Genomic DNA, 20,591 nt, shown 5'->3' on the forward strand with positions numbered 1-20,591 from the left:
CCATGTGTTGTGTGGTGATGCCGTAGAAATGTGATGCTTCTCAGTGGTGCAGCATTAGGACTGAACTTACTTATTCCGTATTTTCTCTGAGTTTCCTTCATAGCTAACTCAGAAGCTTAAGGCTTCATCCATGGCACATAGATGTCAATGGTAAAATCTGTACCAGCATGAACAGCTTTGGATCAGGTGCATGGCTGATGTGTTGCTTTGGTAAGACAAAATTATTACCAGGACAGATGAAAGCTCTATCGAGGGAATAAGAGCTGCTTTTCTGCTTACATTTCAGGGGACTTGAATTTTGGTTTTCTTCATTTATCCTTCAAGCTTTGTTGCTTTAAAACAAGTAGAATCATTGTCTGTGTGCATTCTTGTACCTAGTTGGCATACTGAAGCAAATGAAATTCAACATCTGAAGCAGGTCAGGTGCCTTGTTTTTGTTTTTGAAGACAGAGGAGAATTCTGAGAAGTGTCTGCTTTTGTATATCAGGATGTCTCCTACTCTCATCCATTGCTGTTTCTTGACTGCCTGGCACTCCTCTCCCATGATCAAGCTGATTAGCAGCACACCTGGCTTGCAAAGTCTTGGTCATGGCTTGGCTGATGGTTGCACTCTAGGATCAGTTTTCATTTTTTTAATGACTGGTGCCTCTCATTCTTGAAAATGTAGTTTTCATTTGTGCAATATTTAGCACCAGTAAGGAAAAGAGGCTATTTAGTGTCAGTTTGGGTAGTATACATGCATCCCTATCCCACATGGCAACTCCACGATCATTGCATTTTTTTTAATGAGCTCTTGAAAAAGACCTTTTGAGGTGCTTAAAGCATTGCATTTCTTTATAGAAGAACAATAGCCTTGCTTGGATCAGTGCAAACTCTTCAGAATTTCCTGACAGGCACAGACTGGAGTAATTTGTTAAACACATTTCTCCCAGTCCTGCATCTACTTCCTACTGGATCTGGCTCCGTTTTGATACACATCATGTAGGCAATAATGTTAGTGCACATCAGGTGAGAGCTGGCGCACTTACTCCAGGGTGAAAAAACATTTCTTCTTTAAAAGAAAGCGAACCTTCTTGCTCTGCTTCTGGCAGATGAAGCCAGCCACAGACTTGCATGGCTTCTGTGGTTCAAGGAGTCTGGATAAAGCATGTATGTCCCTGCTAGCAGCACCGCAGGGGTGGGAGGAACTGCATCGCACTCCTCAGGCCACTCCTGCAATGAATGGCTTGCAGGGTGTCCTCCACTGGTGCATGTGGAGAGTGTTCTGCTTTCCAAATGCCTTGAAGATTATTGCTGGTGGAGTTGGATGAGGACCTGGCTGTTGTTCCTGCTGGGAAACAGGAGGTAAGTGTTGCTCCTTGCCATTTCTAACCTGCAGATCGCAGTGTAGGCTGCTGCTGAGGTGGTGGTAAATAGCGTGGATTGGTGGCAAAAGAAATGCTTCCAGTTGCGAAAATGGGAAGGCTGCATCTATTTTAGGAGAAAACATGTTTGGGGGGCACAGGTATTATATTGATGAGAACTGCATTACGGTTTTGTGCCAGCTGGATTATTTTTGTTTTAAATTAGTTTAACTTGAGAGACATTATTTGGAGGTGCTTTCACCTTCTATTTAAAAATACAAAGGTGCCAAGTATGCAAGCCTAATACTATATTTCTGCTTTTGCTTCTACTGTGAATAGCAGGCAAACATCTCCTGAAGTTGCTTTATGAAACTGCTGGAAAAAATGCTGATGAACTTGACAGTTGATAAAATGAACTTCAACTCTCTGTAATACACCAGCATGAGACCTACACACCATTTAGCCTTTTCTTTAGGAATTTATGTACCACAGTGACCTGAGTAGGGTGAATTTCACAGGCACTCTCTAGACAGTACATCCGTTTCTTTGCCAGCTCCAAAATGTATTGCATACTGCAGTGCTTGCAGAAGCAAGCAAAGAAGCATTGGATTGACATCAAAGGCAAGATCTTTCTGTACAAAATGCTGGAGATTTTAAGAGTGGTAAAAATCTGGCAAGGGAAATGCATACTGTTTTTCATTGTAAGCCCCTTTCCCTCCCTCCTCCCCCTCTTTTTAGGGTGTGTATGTCAAATACGAAATGGTGCCAGTACATTATTTATGGGAGCAGTTTACAGAGAGTGTTCTTAGAAGTTCTTTGGCCATTTGGGGATGATTGTTTTCAGCCTGGATGAAAAAATGCACGCATAACTACAGCAGTATCTTTTTTTTGATTGTGAAGAAGTCAGCTGCAGCTTTGTTCAAATTAAATAAAAAAATGTTTTGGATGAGTATTTAATGTTTAACTGCATAGAGAAATTTTTATCTTCTTTGGATGGGTGGGTGATTATTTAAGAGCACTGAGCTTAACACGAACTCCAGCAAAGACTTACTGGTATCTGAGAAGTCAAGGGAGATGCTGTACAGGTCATCTATATTTTAGGTGGTTATACTTCAGATTGGTATTTGCAGGAAAGAAGAAAGACTGCTAATCTCTAAGGAGGAAATGGCTATGTACCTTGCAAACGTGGCAAGTGTTGATTTGTCTGTTGCTGTAGGGCATTGGTAAAGGTTCCATAGCCACTGGATTTCACTAAATATTTAGTCATGGATAGCACAATCTGCTTTTGGCCCATTGTGGACATCTCACCTGCAGGATGGTGTCCCGAAGCCTTGAGCTACTGCTGGTGGCAGAGCGAGGGAGTGGGGTGACACTGCATAGCTGAGGTGTGAGAAGGGCAACGTGCCTTCGTTTTCCCATCCCCAACCAGGCTGTAGCTGTCACTGGGAGGCTGGTGCAGAAAAAGACCAAGCTTGTCTGCTGCTCATTTCCGAATCAGCTTTGCTGGTGGCAAGCAAGGTGGAAGGGCTGATCCTGGCCCTGCGGATGCTGCCAGCGTGGCAGTGACCATCCCTTCAGCTTGCGGCACTGCAGCCTGGTGGGCACCTGCACTCTCCTGCTGCTTTGGGCAAAGCCAAAGCAAACTGTCGAGTAGTAGCACCAGGTACAGCTGCTGGCCCTCAACTGGCTGACTGAAGACAGGAGACCTCAGTGGAGGACTGCAGGTAAATACATCAAGCAAATGGCTGCGTCAGGTCACCTTGCCCCTAGAAGAAGGTGCTTTCCACTGGGAGGAAGTGTGGCAGTAGTTATTGCGGTCAAGACACAGTATTCCTTTGGTTCCCATGCCTGTATCAGGTACTTGCAGACTTTCTTGGTGGGATCTGTTTTCTTTTGGTTACTGTGTTTAAAGAATAACATCTTGAATGTGACATCTTGTACTTGAAAGATACTATTATAAATGCCTGTTAAGTTTAGTGGTCTTTCCTTTTGCTTGTTCTACTTCCTAAACTGTGGCAGACATGGAGAGCTGTGGAGATGAGCCAGGATGCCTTTGACCTCCCCTGAGCGTGGTTTCTGCTCAGGGCTTTGAGAGCTGTCCTGATACGGCTGGCAACACATGAGGTTCATTTTGCTTTTCCTAAAGCTTTGGATGGAACTGATAAAAACTTCACCTCAGAGGAGTGTGTTTCCCCATATAGTAACCTTGCAAATTAGACAAGACTTTTCCAAATTTATCTGTTTGCTCCCCTAGTCCCCCAGCTTCTTGTTTACAGCAGTTGCACTGTCCTATTTCAAATAGCCTATGCAAGGGAAACTGGAAGCTGACTGAGACTTCAGGGTATTACTGTGATCAAAGTAATTCTGGTAATTAGTGAATAGTCTTAAAATAGGGCTCTAGAATTATTGCAATTTTGAAAACAGTTGATAGGAATAGCATAACTTAATGCCTGGTTCTCCAGCAAGCATGGTATGTTTCCGTTGCCTGCCTTGGATGGCTTGTGTTTCTCATGCAAAAGCATGCTAAGAGGTTCAGCCTAGAGAAAAAGGTGCAAGGAGAGTTGTACAAGCTGGTGACAACCCAGTGACAGGAGGGAATTACATGATTGTAGAACACATAAATGCCTTAAAACTAATATGCCTGAACAAACACTTCTGCCGTGGTCCTGCATATTTCCATCCTCTGCATCTCCTCCACAAAGTTTCTTATGAACAGAAGCCAGTTGCCTAGATTTTAATGACAAAGTTCTGATTGAGAGACTTGTTTACAGCTTTTTCAGTTCTGTTTAAATTTTTTTTAATGTGCTGAGAAGGCTCTGTGAGGGGTCTCTTGGTATGATTGTTGTGGGAAAGTGGTTGCTTTTTTCTTCAGAAGTGTGGCACAAAACTTCAGGAAAGGCTTTGGCATTCTAGCTGCATCCTGCTCCTATGTGCTTCAACGTTGGCAGGCATGTGGAAAAGGAGGGAGAGAAAATACTCACTTTGTTTGAGTTACCAGGATAAGGTGACGTTTCTTGGTTCGTAGCAAACTCGAATGTGAAGCTGCTGTGCAGCTGCCTCCCGTAGTTGTGGCAGAAGCCATTCAGTGCCCGTATCTCTCTGTGACCATTCCACTTGTGGTTTGAATAACTTCCCTTGTGGGACGCTGCAGTGGGGACTCTTGCTGGTATAAGCTGTGCCTCCACTAGAGGGGGATGCCCGTATAGCTATACTGGCAAACTTTGAGGATTTGGTTATATTGCTTTACTCTTTCCAGCTGGCAATATTGACTGCTGGGTTAAGTGGAACATTCTTGGAAGGAGGCTGCTGTGGGACCCAAGGCAGTCAGGACCCAGCAGTGGCCTTACACAGCAGCTAACCAAGTAGCAGGCATTGGGGTTCTAAAAACCAATATCAATTCTGCGAGTATGCTGTGACACATTTGTACTGAATCATAGAATAATAGAATGGTTTGGGATGGAGGTGACCTTAAAGCTCATCTAGTTCCAACTCCCCTGCCGTGGCCAGGGGCACCTTCCACTACACCAGGTTGCTCAAAGCCCCATCCAACCTGGCCTTGAACACTGCCAGGGATGGGGCAGCCACAGCTTCTCTGGTCAACCTGTGCCAGTGCCTCACCATCTTCATAGTCCTTATGTCTAATCTAAATATACCCTCTTTCAGTTTAAAGCCATTCCCCCTGGTTTTATCACTACATGCATGTATGAAAAGTCCCTCTCCAGCTTCCTTGTAGGCCCCTTTTAGGTCCTAGAAGCCTGCTGTCAGGTCTCCCCTGAGCCTTCTCTTCTCCAGGCTGAATAAGCCCAACTCTCTCAGCCTGTCCCCATAGGAGAGGTGCTCCAGCCCCCAGTCATCTTTTTGGCCTACTTTGGACTCTCTCCAACAGCTCCACATCCCTCTTTTATTGGGTGCCCCAGGGCTGAACGCAGCACTCTAGGTGGAGGCTCACGAGAGAGGAGTAAATGGGGACTCTAAAGTTGGCCAACCTAGGAGAGGCAGTTCAGCAGTGGGAGAGACTGCAAATCAGACCCAGCTAGCGTAAGTGGGCTTTGTCAGGGGTCAGAGGAGCTGCATCTTTGGTGTAGTGGACACAGCTGGTGGGTTGCAATTGTGGAATGCTTAAAAAAATCTTGTTTGTGGGTGGATTCAGTACATTCTCCTTTTGTGGCCTGAATCTCTTAGACATCTTAGTTTATTTGTGTAGTTGGAAAAGGAAGAGTCCTAGTGGTTCCCAAGTAATGGTTTATGGCTTATTCTTTTGTTACAAACTGTCTTAAAGAGGCTTTGAAGTGTGTGTGCATTTAATGCTTGTATCCATGCTAATGTGCACTGAGTTCCAAGGGGAGAGTTTGAGGCAAACTACTACTTTGTATTTATTACTTTTTTAAGAATCCATTACTATTCAGTTGCATTTTTCTCCAATATGATTGCTTTTTCTCTTTTCTTGCTCTTTAAAAGATGTGCAAAAGGAGTATATCTGAACAGTGGCGACACATGCTAGGTAGTGCTCAGACACTAACATTTCTGTCATTGTATGTGTTAGATTTTTTTTGTTGTTATTCTCTTTTTAACACTGACTGCATTCTGCCTCCTGGCTTTTCATTTTCCGCTTGAATCCTTGGTACCTCCCAAATATTCTTATTGAAATATTTGTTTCTGTGGGCGGTATGTATGCTGAGGACCTAATCAGAGAAGCTGAGTAATCACTGAAGTATGGTGTGAACTTAAAACAACCTACTTAATTCATGTGACCTCTTGTATGCACTAAAAGCTTGTCTGCTAAACACAACTCAGAGTTAATCCAAGTCAATTCTTCAAGTGAATTAGCCAAGCTGCATGCTAATCCTCTGTGTTTACCTGCTTATTCAGATAGGCAGCAACTCAAGTTGCATTAAACTTCACTTGATAATTGAGTAGGGAAGGGTTGGAGAGAAAGGTGATGAAATCTCACTGTTTTCTTCATCTGTCTCCTTTCAGGACATATTTCAGAGCTGCTTTGCGTTTATAAATCTTGAATTCATGGAATGATCAGCATGAGCTACCTGAGGCCAAAACCCAGTACTCCAGTGCAGCTCTCTACTAAGCGCTCCTGACAGCTGCTGCTGTTCCCAGGATATTTTGGGGAGTGTGTTACTTCCTGATTATCCCTAAAAGTTGTTCCTCAAAATCCCCAACTGTTTGAGTTGGGATGCTTTAGATGGTTGGGGAATATGGTTCAGACTGTGGAGATAAGGAAACCCTTTCAATCTCTGCCAAGAAACTAGTAGCCAGCCCTGATTTTACAGCATGGACTCACAAATTCTGGGTGATTGTCTCAAGCACGCCAGGGACTCACATGGTGGGCAAGAAGTAATTACCATTCATTTGTCAACATTAGGATTTTTGTTGTTTTGAGCTACTGGGTTGGCTCCCCCTCCATCAAGGCAAGATCAAAGGTAAGATCTTATTTCTGGGTCACTGCTGTCCATCAGATAAGTTTGTTTGTGGCCTTGGGAAAAAGCAGTGATGTGAGAATAGGGAATTTAAACCCTGTCGTTAAGATAATTCTTTCATATTGTCAATTCTAAATTCTTTCAAACTTCATTCAGCTTAACTATGTAAAATACAGCATTGCAGAAATTGCCTGGAGAACAGTCAGCTGAACTGATGCAGATGTTACAAAAATATTTCTGAAGCAGCGTGACTGTTATTTCTAGTTTGAGGGGTTGATTGATAAACAGTTACTGTGTCTGCATTGCTGCTGGCCTGAACCACGTTAAGCTGACGCCTTGCAGTCTTTAGTGTAATTTTTTGTGAGGGGTGGTTGGCAAATTTCTATTTCAGATAAACTTTATTAAAATCCCGTTTGCGCACAATTGGTCAGGGTCCATGTAGGGCTATATTAGGATGGTGCATTTGTAATTTGGGGTTTGGGGTTTGGCATGCTTAATTGTGAACTTCCTTGGCTTCAGCATTTCCACATTATTGTATTTTGTGGTGGTTCATTCTGTCTGAAGATTGAACATCTGTTTCATGGATCCAGGGCGGGAAAAGCAGTATTTGCTTTAACGCTGGCCCCCCTCAAAGCTGTTTAGAGAATTGTGACATTCTGTTATCATCCAGATGTTTTTTATCTAGTGAAAAGGATATTGCCTGAATGTTTAAATACAACCTTGTTTCAGAAGAATGCCAGCATACTACTTATTTTCTGAGGTCTAAGCAAAAGGTAGTGTTAGCAAATGGAGTCTCCTGATCCTTGGAAGCATCGAATTATATCACTTTGTGTTTTCTTCTTGGAAATAAAACTATTAAATGTCTGTTTGTAAGTTGTTGAGAAGATAAGTTCTTTCTGCTTTTCCTGTCAAGGAGTGATAGCTGGATATCACCCTGATATCTTCTATGGTGATTTATACCTTGATAGAAGACTTTATATATTGCTATTGTCTTCTTTAATGATACCAATTAGTAAGCAAAATAGTGATGAGAATGCACGAAGAGTTAAATTCTGTCAACTACCGGTGTGAGGCAATGCATCTGTCTTGGCTGTGCGTTGCGAAAAACACTCCTTGCAATTCTGGTGTTCAGAATAATTTTAATGAGCAGCTCCTTGCTTGTTTTATTTGTTGTTGCTGTTATTTATAATGGAGGAGGACAAAAGCATGCACCATATTTACTTGTTTTAAACATGCACATGCACGCACAATGCTGGCAACAGTTAATGATGCATCTGAAAGGATGAGCTATCCATGGTGACTTTGAACTTTTCTCCCTGTTAGTTAATCTCTTAAAATTTAATGCCTGTCATTAGAAATAAACCATTTTAAAAGAGTTTCAGAAACTGTTTCAAAATGACTTATTTTAGAAGTATTTGGTACTTTAGAAGTCATTACAATGAAAGTGCAGATTATGAAAACATTGTGATATGACAACAACTTCCTTGTGGTTGCGCTATGAGAGACCATCCACATTGTAGTTACTTGTTTACATAAGCCTGAGCAGACTGGTGTTATTTTCCAGCAGTCTGTGTCTAGCTGTATTTTTCCTCTATTTTCTGGTGATTGTTTCTTGAAGTTTAGAGTAGTAAAATAATGTTGACATTAGATGATGGCATGAATTATTACTCTGGAGTCTTCCTAGTTCATATTGTTTTTACTTGAAACAGAGACATGAGAAATACACTTTCAGGCATATCTTACTTTTCCTGTACTCAGTAATATAAAAAAACCCAGTGGAACTGCTGCTGCAGTTGTTTCTCAAACCTAGTACTGTGGTTAGTACAGATGCTTTAAAGCAATTAAAGGTTATTTTATCCTATGCCAACCTGATCATTCTACTGCAGAAGCTCTTAATACATCCCAAGAAACATGCAGGTGCCAGATACTCGCTTATTTCACTAAGTGAGAGTGCGAAGAGGCTCTCCAGCCTTGCTGAGTAGCAAAGCAATGATCATCTCTAAGCAACCCTTAACAAGCAAGCATCGATGGACATCATTAGGGAAGCTACATTCTTGATAGGTAGTGATTGAAATAAGTCTAGAGGCTCCGGATGATAATGGGAAGATAACTTGATGTGTTGGCTTTCAAACTGAAGAAACCATGCAGATATTTTTTTTCAGACAGAGCTCAGAAAAAGCTTTTCAGAGAAGTAGGAGGCTTCAAGAGAAGAGGAAGTATCAGGTTTGGATTTATAAACACCCCAAGAAAATGCTGCCAAAGATATGGGTGTGGAATATATAGAATATGGAAATAAACAGGAAAAGAGGCTGAGCAAGTGAGAGAATTGCACCGGATGGTGCAAACTGATGTAGGTCAGGGAAGTAAAGAAAGAACTAAAAAGGACTACTACACAAACTAAATGGAAGCGGGTTTTTTTTCTGATGGCAAGTAAGATTTTGAGTCCCTCAATGTATAGCAGAAAGAGAAAAAGTACCCTGTATTTAATGAAGAAAAGGAGCATGATTCAGCTGTAGACAGCATGGTGGCACTATAAACTATAATGTTGAGATCTGAATAGAAAATGATGCCTTTTTTTTTTTTCTTTTTTTTCAATCTCATCAAAGCAGTATGCAGAGAAACCTGGTGTGCTGCTGCATGCCTTGCGGGTTAGCCTGCTACCAATGTGAGCCCAGTTTGTACCATAATTGGTATGACTTAGCATGAGAGTTTTCATGGTTTCACGTGTTACAATGTCAAATACTGTAGATTTGTCCTTTCAAAATGTGTTTTCTGCTTATTAGTAAAATGTGGGATTTTCTTCTGATAACAGAAATCATCATAGTTGAGATATAAATCCCCTAGAATATCCTGAGGGAAAGGAGTTAATTGTTTTGGACACAGAAGACTAGTAAGGTCAAGAAAAATAATTTTTATTTTTAATCAGATATGGCAATGTTTAGATTCCTGCCTTCGTGATGTGATGTTTATGTGCCTTAAAAAAGACCTTTTAAGTGAGCATCTTGCTACCACTGACACAGAGGAGGGAAGATGTTTGTTATTTGCCTTTCAAGATATTCTTGGTCATTTCCATTAATCTGTAAAGAAGCGTCACAATGGGCCAAATGAGAATCCATTCAGCCTCTATCAACACTGCCAACACTGTCTCCTCAAAATACCTGTTGCCATGAGTAACCAAAAAGAGGAAATTGCATGGGTACATGTTGCAGAAAGAATGGCAACCCTTCAGCAGGGTTGGACCTGTAGCAAATGCTTGGGGAAGTAAGAGTTCTCCTGCCTTCCTTGCCTGCCATTGAATTCATCAACAAGATGCGTTTGAACTTCATGGGCACAGGTTCAGACTCTTGGTTTGTCAGAACAAAGAAGCAAACAACAACAACAAAAAAACCCAAAACAAATAATCTCCCCAACAAGCAAACAAACAAAACCAAACCTAAAATCCCAAGCAACAAAAAACACAACCCCAAGCCAAAACAATTCCGGAAAGAATGAACAGCTGATAATTTTGGGAATTATCTTCTCACTGAAGGACCTTCATGGTAGTCACAGAAAAATAGTCCCTTCTGGAGATAAACATCAGAATAGGTAAAGAGAAAGGCGGACATCAATAGGTTAAATAGACATTTGAACTGTCTGCCCTTTGGTGGAACCCAGTGCTGCATAACTGTGGTCAGCCTGCTTTTGTCATCCTCAAAAAGGGTATGAGGCAAAATAGAGTGGCACATGGAAAAGATTTCCCTGCAAGATAAATGCTTCAGGGTAGCATACTATTTATTCATCTTTTTTTTTCCATTGAAAATCTGTTAATAGAGTAGTGGTTTGGTTGTTTTTTTTTTTCTTTTAAATAATCAAATTGATCTTCTGCTTTTTGGCGGGATGGGCAGGGGCTCTGATCTTGCCCTGGTGGGATGACTGGGAAGATGTCTCTCCTGACCCATGTGGTCTCCGTGAAAGCAGATTATTTCTTGGAGAGCGTGCCACTCACTGCACAGTGGTACTATTTTATTGTTGTAAATAAACTCTGTGTTTGGTAAATGAATAAGGTGACTGATTGTTTCCTTAATCTTGCAGTGGGGAAGAAAGGACGAAGGGACAGTTCCACACAACGCTGCCTCTGCAAAGATCATGAAACGGTTTATCTGGGGTAAGGAGGCTCCACCTGACATGTCTTTGCTAAACTCCTTTGGGGCTGTATTCTGTCATGGGAAGATTTAGCATGGGTCTTGTAGTACTCATAATATTAATTACTGAGGCCAGAACAATGATCTTTCCCTGATTAGCCACAGAGCTCCTATTCAGAAAGGTTTGACTGATGTCATTTTTTCTAGGGTTTTTTTGTTGGAGCAGCAGTAGTGTAGATAGCATTTGCTTTGATGTGTTCAGTGGCCGGGTTAGAGCTAGAAGGGGGGGGGGGAGGTTTATGAGAAAACAAAAAAACCCGGAGAAAAGCTAGCTTATTAGGGCTAGTTGCAGGCTTTGTGATACTCACGCTTGCTAGTGGGAGAGGGCAGAGACCATCAAGTATGTTTTACTCTGGGTTTTGGGGGTGGTTTTGGTTTCGTGGGGTTTTTATTCTTTTATTTATTTATTTTTTAATACTGCCAAGATAGAGATTTCCCATTGTGTGTCTAAAACTTTCCATATGCTAGCAAACTCCAGTAAGATGTATTTTTCTAGACAGTGAATCTGGACTCAGGAAATGTCTGGTTTTACCAGCAGTGACTGTTTGCAGGGAGTGATAGTATAGCCAGCACAGTAAACAGAGCAACGCTGTCCCTTTCATCTGGCGCTCCCCTTCCAGATTTCCACGACCCCTTACTAAAACCTCACAAATCCATTTTCACAGTGAACTAATTTTTATGAAGAGCTTCCAAATGGGTGAGATGCTATGGCTCCATTGCTCTTTAAAGCAGTCTGTCCAGTGACTAGAACCAGCAGACATGAAGGCTTTGGCAGGAGGCATGTTTGCATAACTGGTTTTCACTGGGACAACTGAAGGTGGTATTGCATGTGCTGTAATAACAGGTAACTTGTGCAATTTGTTGCTAGTTGGTCTGAATGCATGCCGAAGAGATGCATCCACTTCCTTCTACAAGGACGTATATGAACAGTGGTACAACCCAGCCAATGCTCTCATCTGCCCCTTTGATATCAGAAGTAGATAATTGTCTTCCATGCTATTGACAAAATAATGTGCAAATCCAGCAGTGTAATTTGAGGTTTACTGCTATTAAACCTGTATAATCAGTACTATATATTAGATCTATTCCAATACTTATTGCTATAGTAATAGGCAATGGATGTGATGGCACCCTTTATCCTGCTTTCTGAAGAGGCGTGTCAGGTGAAAGAGCCAGGCTGACACCAAACAAGCTACAGAATTTTTACAGTAAAATGTGTGTATTCAAATACACATGCTGTCAACAAGGTTTGACAGTTAATTTTGTGCTACATTCCAAACTATATTGGTGCATCTGCTGAGATTTTTTGAGACTGCTGCAAAATTTGCTGCATGTACGGAGACATCAGAAATCTGATGAGGAGACAGTAGCGGAGGAGTCTCATGAAGTGGAAAAAGTCTTGTTGCTGTTGTTCAGAAATACAATGGGCCACGCCATCTGTCTGGAAATCTCCTCTTTTATTTCTTTGCTGCTTCTTTTAGTCAATACTGAATCACAGCTGTTAACTTGTTGCAACTTTTTTAATTGTTGAGCAAGTTAACATAGTGTGCAGGAGTTTATCTTCATTTGCAGGCAGAACATACCCAGGAACAGAGCAAAAGGACAGAACTGGGAGAGAATATGGATTGTAGAGATCATAACCACTTAGTTCAGCTTGCCCTTATGCTTTGGCGGGTCATCCAGTAAAGCTTCACATGCTTTATGCAGCTCATTCTGCACGTTTATTTGTTATAAGACACCACATACCAAGCTCACTTCAACATTCAGCAGTCTGATCCCTGATACAAAACAAGATGTTTGCCGAAATACCACTCCAGACATGCTATGTGAGGAAAGAGAAGGAAAGTCCTGAGGTGACAGTTGAGAGCTGGCATGTGGTTTTTCCCCTCATTTTAACCAATAGTGAACTGAATAATAAAAAATAAATAAAATAACAAAAGAGTATTTATGCAAAGGCTTGCAGAAACTGATTCAGAGAAGTCAATACTGACATTAGAGTTTGGATAGCCTTGCAATTTCAGAAAGAGCAAGAGCTTCTTATCTGCATTTCTGTAGCATGGTTTGCCGTTTGCCAGTCTGCTAAGACTAGTTTCACAGCTGTAGTACCTCTGATAACCTACAAAATCATGTTGACCCATCCTGGGCTTTTCAGGATTTTTTGGTTTTTTATTGATTTTTTTATTACTTTAAACTGTATGTCAAGAGAGTTTCAGTGTTTGAAGAGTTGCTATTAAATAACTTTTTCAACAGTTGTAATCTAGTGAATTGCATTTGCAGTGTTCAAAGTGACAACATTAGAAGCAGTAAAGGCTTCAGCTAAAATAATATAAGGACTCAAAAGAGGTAATATCTTTCTGTTAGGAAGATCCACTGCTCTGTAATTTGCAAAAGAAAATCCAAATTTTTGCAGTAATTCCTAACAGTCACTGTAGTAAAGGAAAGATTAATGGGAAGGCCTCTTTTTTTATAGCAGCATGAAACTGAAACCAGTTTTATTGCCTTCCATGTTTATTTCCTTACATGCCAGAAACTGTACCCATAGTTGTCCTTTTATTAACCAAGTGGTTACTGGAGAGGAGAAAAAACCTCTGTGAGTCGATAGTGGGTAGCTAAAAATTTATGTTATCACCATCAGTTTAGTTAAGTGGTAAAATGAAGCAGTAGACAGGTCAAGTCATTGCTGTTACTCCTCCCTGGGTGGCCTTTGCCTTTTTGCTTTTTAAGGCTGCTGTGGTGGGGTCATGGTTTTATTTGTGTGTTGAACAAACTAATGCTTACAAGCAGCTGTAGTTTAGTGAAAAAGGCTGGAGGTGAGTGATGCCAAATGATCATTTTTGGATGTCAAGACTTAAGATGCCACGTGAAATCTGGAATGTCTCTGAAGTGACATCTGGAAATGGGACCCTTATGTGAGATCTTTTTCTTAATTTCTCACATTTTTACATGTTGTTCAAATGTTTTATTTTTCTTGACGGGTTTATGGGTCCTATCCATCTGAGATCAATTAGGACTTAAAACTGTCCTCTGAGAAGCCATACATTAGGCTTTTATTCACTAGAGCTGTGTAGTCGTGTTTAGCGAAGTCACATTTAACAGCTTCGAGCTCATACCAAATCGACATCTTCTGAGTCATGTAATCCAGAAACTTGAAGTCTGTGAAGTCAAGCTGTGGTACCAAAAGATGCTCCGAGAGAGGTGCAGGAAACCAAAGCTAAAACACAGGAACAATGCAGGACACCTGAAATTGTCTGACACAGAAAACAGCTACAGATTCTGAAAAAAACATTTGGCCTTTTAGGGCAAGCACCTTATATAGTGGAAGAACTCATGGGCCCAGATGAGATGTGCAGTAATGTAGAAGTTGTCAGTATTGCTGTATCACTCCTAAAGGGCAGATCGTGGTGAACTGAGGAGGAGAAAGGGTCATAATTTTTGTCATTGTAACGGATTTTCTAGAAGCACTTCCTTCAAGGTGATGTTTTTGTGATACATGATTGAACTTCTCCTAACTGCTCCAAGTAATGACAAAATTGCTTGGTTCTTCGTTTCTGTGGTCACAGACAGCTGATCCAGAAATCATGATGCTCAATCATAGTATGTCAGGGAGCAGTATGTTTTGTTTGGTAAGGATGCATCCCTGCTCCACATGTTACAGACCTGCTACTCTGTTGAACATCAGCTCGTTGGGTTTTTTAATCAGTTAAACAAAAACTCAATGTGTTACGATAAATGACTTTCTAAATGTTGTAGTTCATTGTGAAACATAATTTTGTAGATATGAGTCATCTTTGCAGAGGATAAGAAATTCTATAATCTTTGTGCAAATTTTAGGTACAGATCCAACGTGTTTCCCCAGTTTGCAGTTCTCTAGATGCACTCAGAAAAGACAGCAGCATCTATCAAAAGAAGAATACACAGAGTGGAATTTGCCTGTGACACCTGCCAAACACTAATTGTAGTGTTTGGAAATGATATAAGTGAATCTGCTTCCAAATTTAGGTGTTTTTTTCAATGGTTTGTAGTGCAGGAAGCCATCAAAATCTCACTCCTATGCTTTTGTTTGAGACTTTCTTTTTAATAGAGATTACCTTTTCTGTCATAATGCCCTTCCACAAAGTTCATTTAAGGATCCTGTTCCCTTTATTTGCAGTTCTTGAAAAAGACAGGGCTGCACCCTGAACTCACACGGGTATTAAGTTAGGAGCCACCTTTGTTTGCTTGAATGGAGTCGGCCTCTTTTTGCACTGCTGTGAAAGCATAGTTCCCTCTGTACTTTGTTACTGGTGAAGATGATGAGGAGGGTTTGGAGCGGGGGGAGAGACCTTTTGTACAGTCCAACCTGTTTTCAGCCGGAATGCTTTTAGAAGCCTAACTAGTTGGCAGAAAGTCTTAATCATTGTGTATGTTGGGCTCTGGAGTTTGAGAAGTAAGGCGGATGCCAAAGAGCCTTCCTTCTCCTGGTTAAACTGAGGTATCAGTGCAATACAAGCAATGAAAATGTAGCTAGGACCAGAAGGGGGAATGTCAAATGGTTGTAGGCTTAGGAATTTTTTACTAATCCTGTGTTTTCTATTTCATGGAGAGATGGTGAAAAATGAATACAGGCATATTTATCCTCTCATCTCTGTTAAAAGTGCTCATTGGATTTTATGGGGTTATGCTTTCTCTGACATTTGTGTTCTACCTGGAGTACACAGAGCTAACTGAAGCTGACGAAGAATTTGTTCTTAGTTTTTCCTCTTCTGGTCTGTGATGATCTGTAATAAAAATGATCATTTTCTGTCCTTTTTACATGTGGCAAACAGGACTCTAAGCATATCTCTGGTATTGGTCTAGTCTTTCTTTGCTAAAGTCTGCTTTATCTGTAGCATTTTTCCCCATCTTCATTATCCAAGAGTGGTAGCATTTCAGGATTGAGAGAAGAGAATAAACTTAAAAAAAACCTAACAATGAGCTGCTGTAAAGTAGGTGCAGTGAAACTGCTGCTCTGAAGCATGTTTTGAGAAGAAAAGAAACAAAGGTCTTCTGAGATCTTATTTAAGTTACGTTTGTGACAGCTCACAAGACAGTGATGAAATGTGCTGGTTAAGGATCTTGAGGTTGTTGATGGAATTGTGCTGAAAATCGCTTTGCTTGGTCAAATAGAAAAATTTCCCTAAGTCAAAAAAAGCAGTAGTTTCAAGTTGGTACTGTCTGTTTCCTTCATCAGTTATGCACAGTGGAACAATTAGTGAATTTCAGACAAGAGGCAAACTTTGTTTTTGAAAAAGAACGTATGAAGCCTGAAGGATGTGTAGCTTGGCTCTTTGACTTCCAGTGAAGGCTTTTTCAGAGGAATACTAAATCCCTGTTTTCTGTTCTCTCTGTGAGTATAGTAGTAGAAATTTGGAGCAAGGAGTGGAAAAAATGAAAAGTCACTAGCAAGAAATCAGTAGGAAAGAATAGGGGTCACTGGAAAGCTGTGTAAAGATGGAAAAAGTGATCATAGAGCTTGGCAAATGAGACAGCTACATGTGACGTAAGGTATGTGGGGATGTGTTGAAATGGGAAGCAGGCATTTCAAGATGATGCTTTTTAAGAAGGAGGAATAATTTCCACAGTGAAGTGCAACTGCTGAGTTAAATGAACAAAAATAAAAAAACCAAACCCATAACTGACTCAGAAAAGCATGTGGAGTGCAACTTTCCTACAGCACTTACCTATTCCTGGCTTGGTAAGTAAGTGCTGTGTTTGAAACAATGAACCAGTGGCCATGAAAGTCACTAGCATTGTTTGTATGACTACACCATGCTCTCAGTTTGAAAAACACCAGTTAGGTTTGGGGTCATTTATTGGTGTATTTGTTGGGTGCCGAATACACTCAGCATGAATGGTTTTCCTTTGTGACTACGGAATAGGAAGTGGTAGAGAGAGCAATAGGTGAGCCTCCAAAATCCTTTCTGTTATGGCTAATTTGTGGGTTGTGTGGTATATGTCTGGCCTGATTGAGGGGAAAAATATGCAGTATCTTCTTCTGCAATTTTTAAATGGGATTAATTTCTTGCCTATTTACAGTTTTCCCATGTTTTGTTTGCTTTTCATGAGACAAAAGAACAGAAACATATGCAGAAGCTGTATGTTTCTAACCTTCTTAAAGTTATGGAAATAGCTTCATTCTGTTGATCATCTGATCAAACTTCACCCAGCAATTCAGTATATTGACCTACAGTAAATCTGTGCCTATCTGGCAAAAAAGAAAAAAAAAAAAAAGTATAGTTGCTGAGGAAATAAATGTATCCTAAATTCCAGCAAAAAAATTCTATGAGTACTCTTCTGTGAGGTGGGGGTAGGGGGGTTTGCTTGGTTTTTGTTTTTGTTTTGTTTTGTATTTTGTTTGCTGTGGAAAATAAAAAATTAAGAGAAAAGAAAAAAAAATAAAAATTAAACAATACAGGTAGCACGATTCCAATGCTGTGGAGGTGACCGTCTTTCCTTGCAATGTGTACATGGTCTGTGCATTGCCTTATTGCTGTATTTAGTTTCTGTGAATTCTAGTTTGTGTGATCAAGTGAATTGTATTGCTGTTCTGGACCAAATTCCAATGTACCCTTTTAAATTTCCCTTGAAAATCTGTTGTGAATGGTCATGTAAGCAAGTCAGGCTGTGCACACTCGCAGGCTGGTTTTGCAGCAGCCTGGCTTGGATGTTGACTGAACCAGTTCTTTCGTTATTCTCAACAATTATTCTTTTTCCTTCCTACTAGGAGCAAATGCCAGCATGACTAGGGTCTGAGGAAGGGCTTCTGTGTTCCTACCAAGTGTTTGTTGGTGCAGAGGAGGGGTGCAAGAACAGCAGGGACATTTTGAGCTAGCATGGATATCCCCACTGATTTGGTGCCATCCTCCATGATGTCCCAGCCTGAGGTGATTGAGGTGAGTAGACCATGATGAAACTCTGGCAGCTGAACTTATTGAACCTTTTTCATTGAATCCTAGGTTTTTTTCCTGTCTCACTTCTGAGCCATCAAGGGAATGTTTCCTGAAATATTGTATTAAAGACACTCATCGTTTGCTATGAATGTTATTATACTTTGACACATGACATTGCAGTGTAAGCAAATACATGGCAAAATATGATCTTTATTGACTCCATGTAGGTGATCCTGCATTATGGTTTGTTTTTTCCTGTGCCTAATGAATGCAAAGTAGAAGGTCATAATGTGTTTCAGTGTTCTTACCAGAAAAGCTAAAGTTTTAAGTGCAAAGCAGTGATAAAATTAATTATACACTTACAATTACTAACACACTAATCTTTCTTTCATCATTCAAAGTGTGTGTTTCAGATGTGGTATGTATAAATACCTAAGTGATTTCTTCGGCTCCATGTACTGAACACAAGTACTTGTGTTTTCTGGTGAAGTAAATATTACAAATGGAAAAAGAGATGCTAATAAAAGTCAAGATTTCATCTCAGAAAAGCATTTTTATAGTCCCTTAGTCCCTTGGATTGCATGGAAACCCAAGCGTCTGTTCCAATTTAAAGTTTTAAGGGTGTATATTTTACTGAAGAGGGCACCACAATTGATTAAGTTAAATGTCAGAAAACGGAGATCTAGTGTTTATTTTGCTTTTTTTATTTGCCAGAAATCCTTTGGCTCAGGATACTACACCTCTTAGCAGTATGCACTGAAAAGTGCAGTAGTTCAGAGATCTCTGGACCCTGTGAAGTTACAGAAAACATGTCCACTAATGGGTGGTGATGTGAAATGAGCTGAATCCAAAATCTGCTTTGGAGAAACTTCTTTGTGCTCCTTTTTCTCCTGTGTTTCAAATGAAGAACTAGTATATTTTAAAAGTATTTTTGTTGCTTTTCAAGTCTCTGTCCTTCTGTCCTTGTTAGGGTTAGAGAAGGATTTCGTATCTTTACAGCAGAACAGAATACCTGGTAGGAGGTGGGTGCTGTATGCTTGTGTCCCAGCTGCCTGGCTGCTGCTGGACTCTTTTCGTTCTCTGGAGAAAAGCTCCAAGGCCAACTCCTTGCATACTCTGAAAGGCAGTTGCACCCATCTCCATGGGTTCTTTTTTCAGAGCCTTCTGTATGTATGAGAAACTTGTGTATCTAAGGATGCTGTTCAGGATAAATGTCGTCTTGAAGGGAAAATAAGGTAACTGTGGTGCAAGAATGAGTGAAAGAAAAGTTATCACTTGTAAATGATTTGGTGATCAGCAGTCACCATTCTGTTGTGCTTAGGGGTGAATAAATGCATGTGTCCTGTGTCTGCAGGGAGTTTCTACTGAATAAATCCAGCCTTGCATCACTAGGACTTGCATCACTAGACCAAAGACTAGAGATAAATGGATGGTTCTTGACATTGATTGGTAATCCAGACAGCTCTCCCTCCACTCGATTTTTAGAGGCTGTGCTTCAATGAGATTTGACTCAGGAGCCGAAAAGAAATTGCAACAGAAAGCAAAGACAAGACTCATATCTCAGTGTGAGAGATTATGGTAGAAAAATAACATTCTCTCAACCTCATGTTGTAAAAATTTGATATCTGTACAGGCAGACTTACATGCATGCATGAATTCCCATAGATTTCAGTAAACTGTTGTGGATCTGATGGTTTCTCTAAGTCTTCAATCCCCTGGGAGCCATGTGTATGTTTCTAACAGTAAGGAAGGTTTTTTAACAGGCAAGAACACAGTGAGAGACACAGCTACAGAGATAAATCATTAGATGGAAATATTGAAGACTGGGACTGCATGGGCTTGCTATTCATGTTTCTGTTGACATACAAATTAATTTTGGATATAGTTTAGAAAACTATATTCATTAAAATGCATTGATTTGGGTTTTTTTTCTGGAAGACATTATTTTGCCTTTTAAAACTGAGCAGATGCCACAGTGTGCTGCAGAAGACATTTAGAGACTAATGTTTTAAGGATTTTTTTTAAACTTGGAAGTAGCCTTGCATGCCTTCTGCATGAGCTAGATAGCATCTCAGTTACAAGAAGTAGTGTTTTGCTTTTTACTTTAAACTTCATCTTTAATCTTCTATATTTAAACTTTTGTTAGTATTGCCAGGATAGTTGGTTTCTTTCACATTTGGTCAATTTAGTCTTTAGAAGTACATAATATCTGTTTTGTGTACAAATGGATGTATATGTGCATATACATCTCAGCCATAAATATTCCTCTGCCCATCTTCAGTCCTTTAGCTGCACAAACAAGAATAGGCTCTTATTTACCACAGGGAAGAATCCCAGAGACCTCAGCAGGGCCTTTTGCAACCCGAAGCCTACCCTGAGAGGTTCTACCTTAGACTTGAATCCTACAGATGCTCATTGTGGTACCAATCACCTGTGGTAATTTAATTGCAAATGTTACCTTTCTCAAGATTTGTCTTCTAAGCCAGGTAACAAAAGATTCAGACTTTGAAAGTCACTTCTTGATACCAGATGTGAAATTGTCATTACTGTTTTAAAATATTTTTGTTGCTAGCGCGTCAACATAGGAACTGCTTTTGGTGTTCTTTACCACCCCTCTACGGAAGCAGTGTATTTTTCATAATCATGTCTCTTCATACCTTTCCTATGCATTGAGCTGTTTGAAGTTCTCTGCTCCCATCTTCTTTCCCCCCAGCATCCTGTTGCCAA

The 20,591-nt window shown here is 40.5% G+C and overlaps 1 protein-coding gene across 9 annotated transcripts in view; it reads left to right on the forward strand.

Moving 5' to 3' along the window:
* The window catches only part of LPAR1 (lysophosphatidic acid receptor 1), a 72,447-nt gene that overhangs the window by 3,708 nt on the left and 48,148 nt on the right, over positions 1–20,591 (forward strand). For 7 of the 9 annotated variants that reach the window (XM_030471179.1, XM_030471177.1, XM_030471184.1 and 4 more), the window contains exons 2-3: positions 10,847–10,919; positions 17,699–17,867. In XM_030471179.1, coding sequence (XP_030327039.1) covers positions 17,808–17,867 — 60 coding nt within the window. In that variant the 5' untranslated portion in view covers positions 10,847–10,919; positions 17,699–17,807. Of the gene's footprint in view, positions 1–1,167; positions 1,345–6,249; positions 6,779–10,846; positions 10,920–17,698; positions 17,868–20,591 lie in introns of those variants that run through there. The other 2 variants (XM_030471180.1, XM_030471181.1) reach the window with 2 other exon arrangements.

This window comes from Strigops habroptila, chromosome Z, assembly GCF_004027225.2.
Source record: "Strigops habroptila isolate Jane chromosome Z, bStrHab1.2.pri, whole genome shotgun sequence".
Lineage (NCBI taxonomy): Eukaryota > Metazoa > Chordata > Aves > Psittaciformes > Psittacidae > Strigops > Strigops habroptila.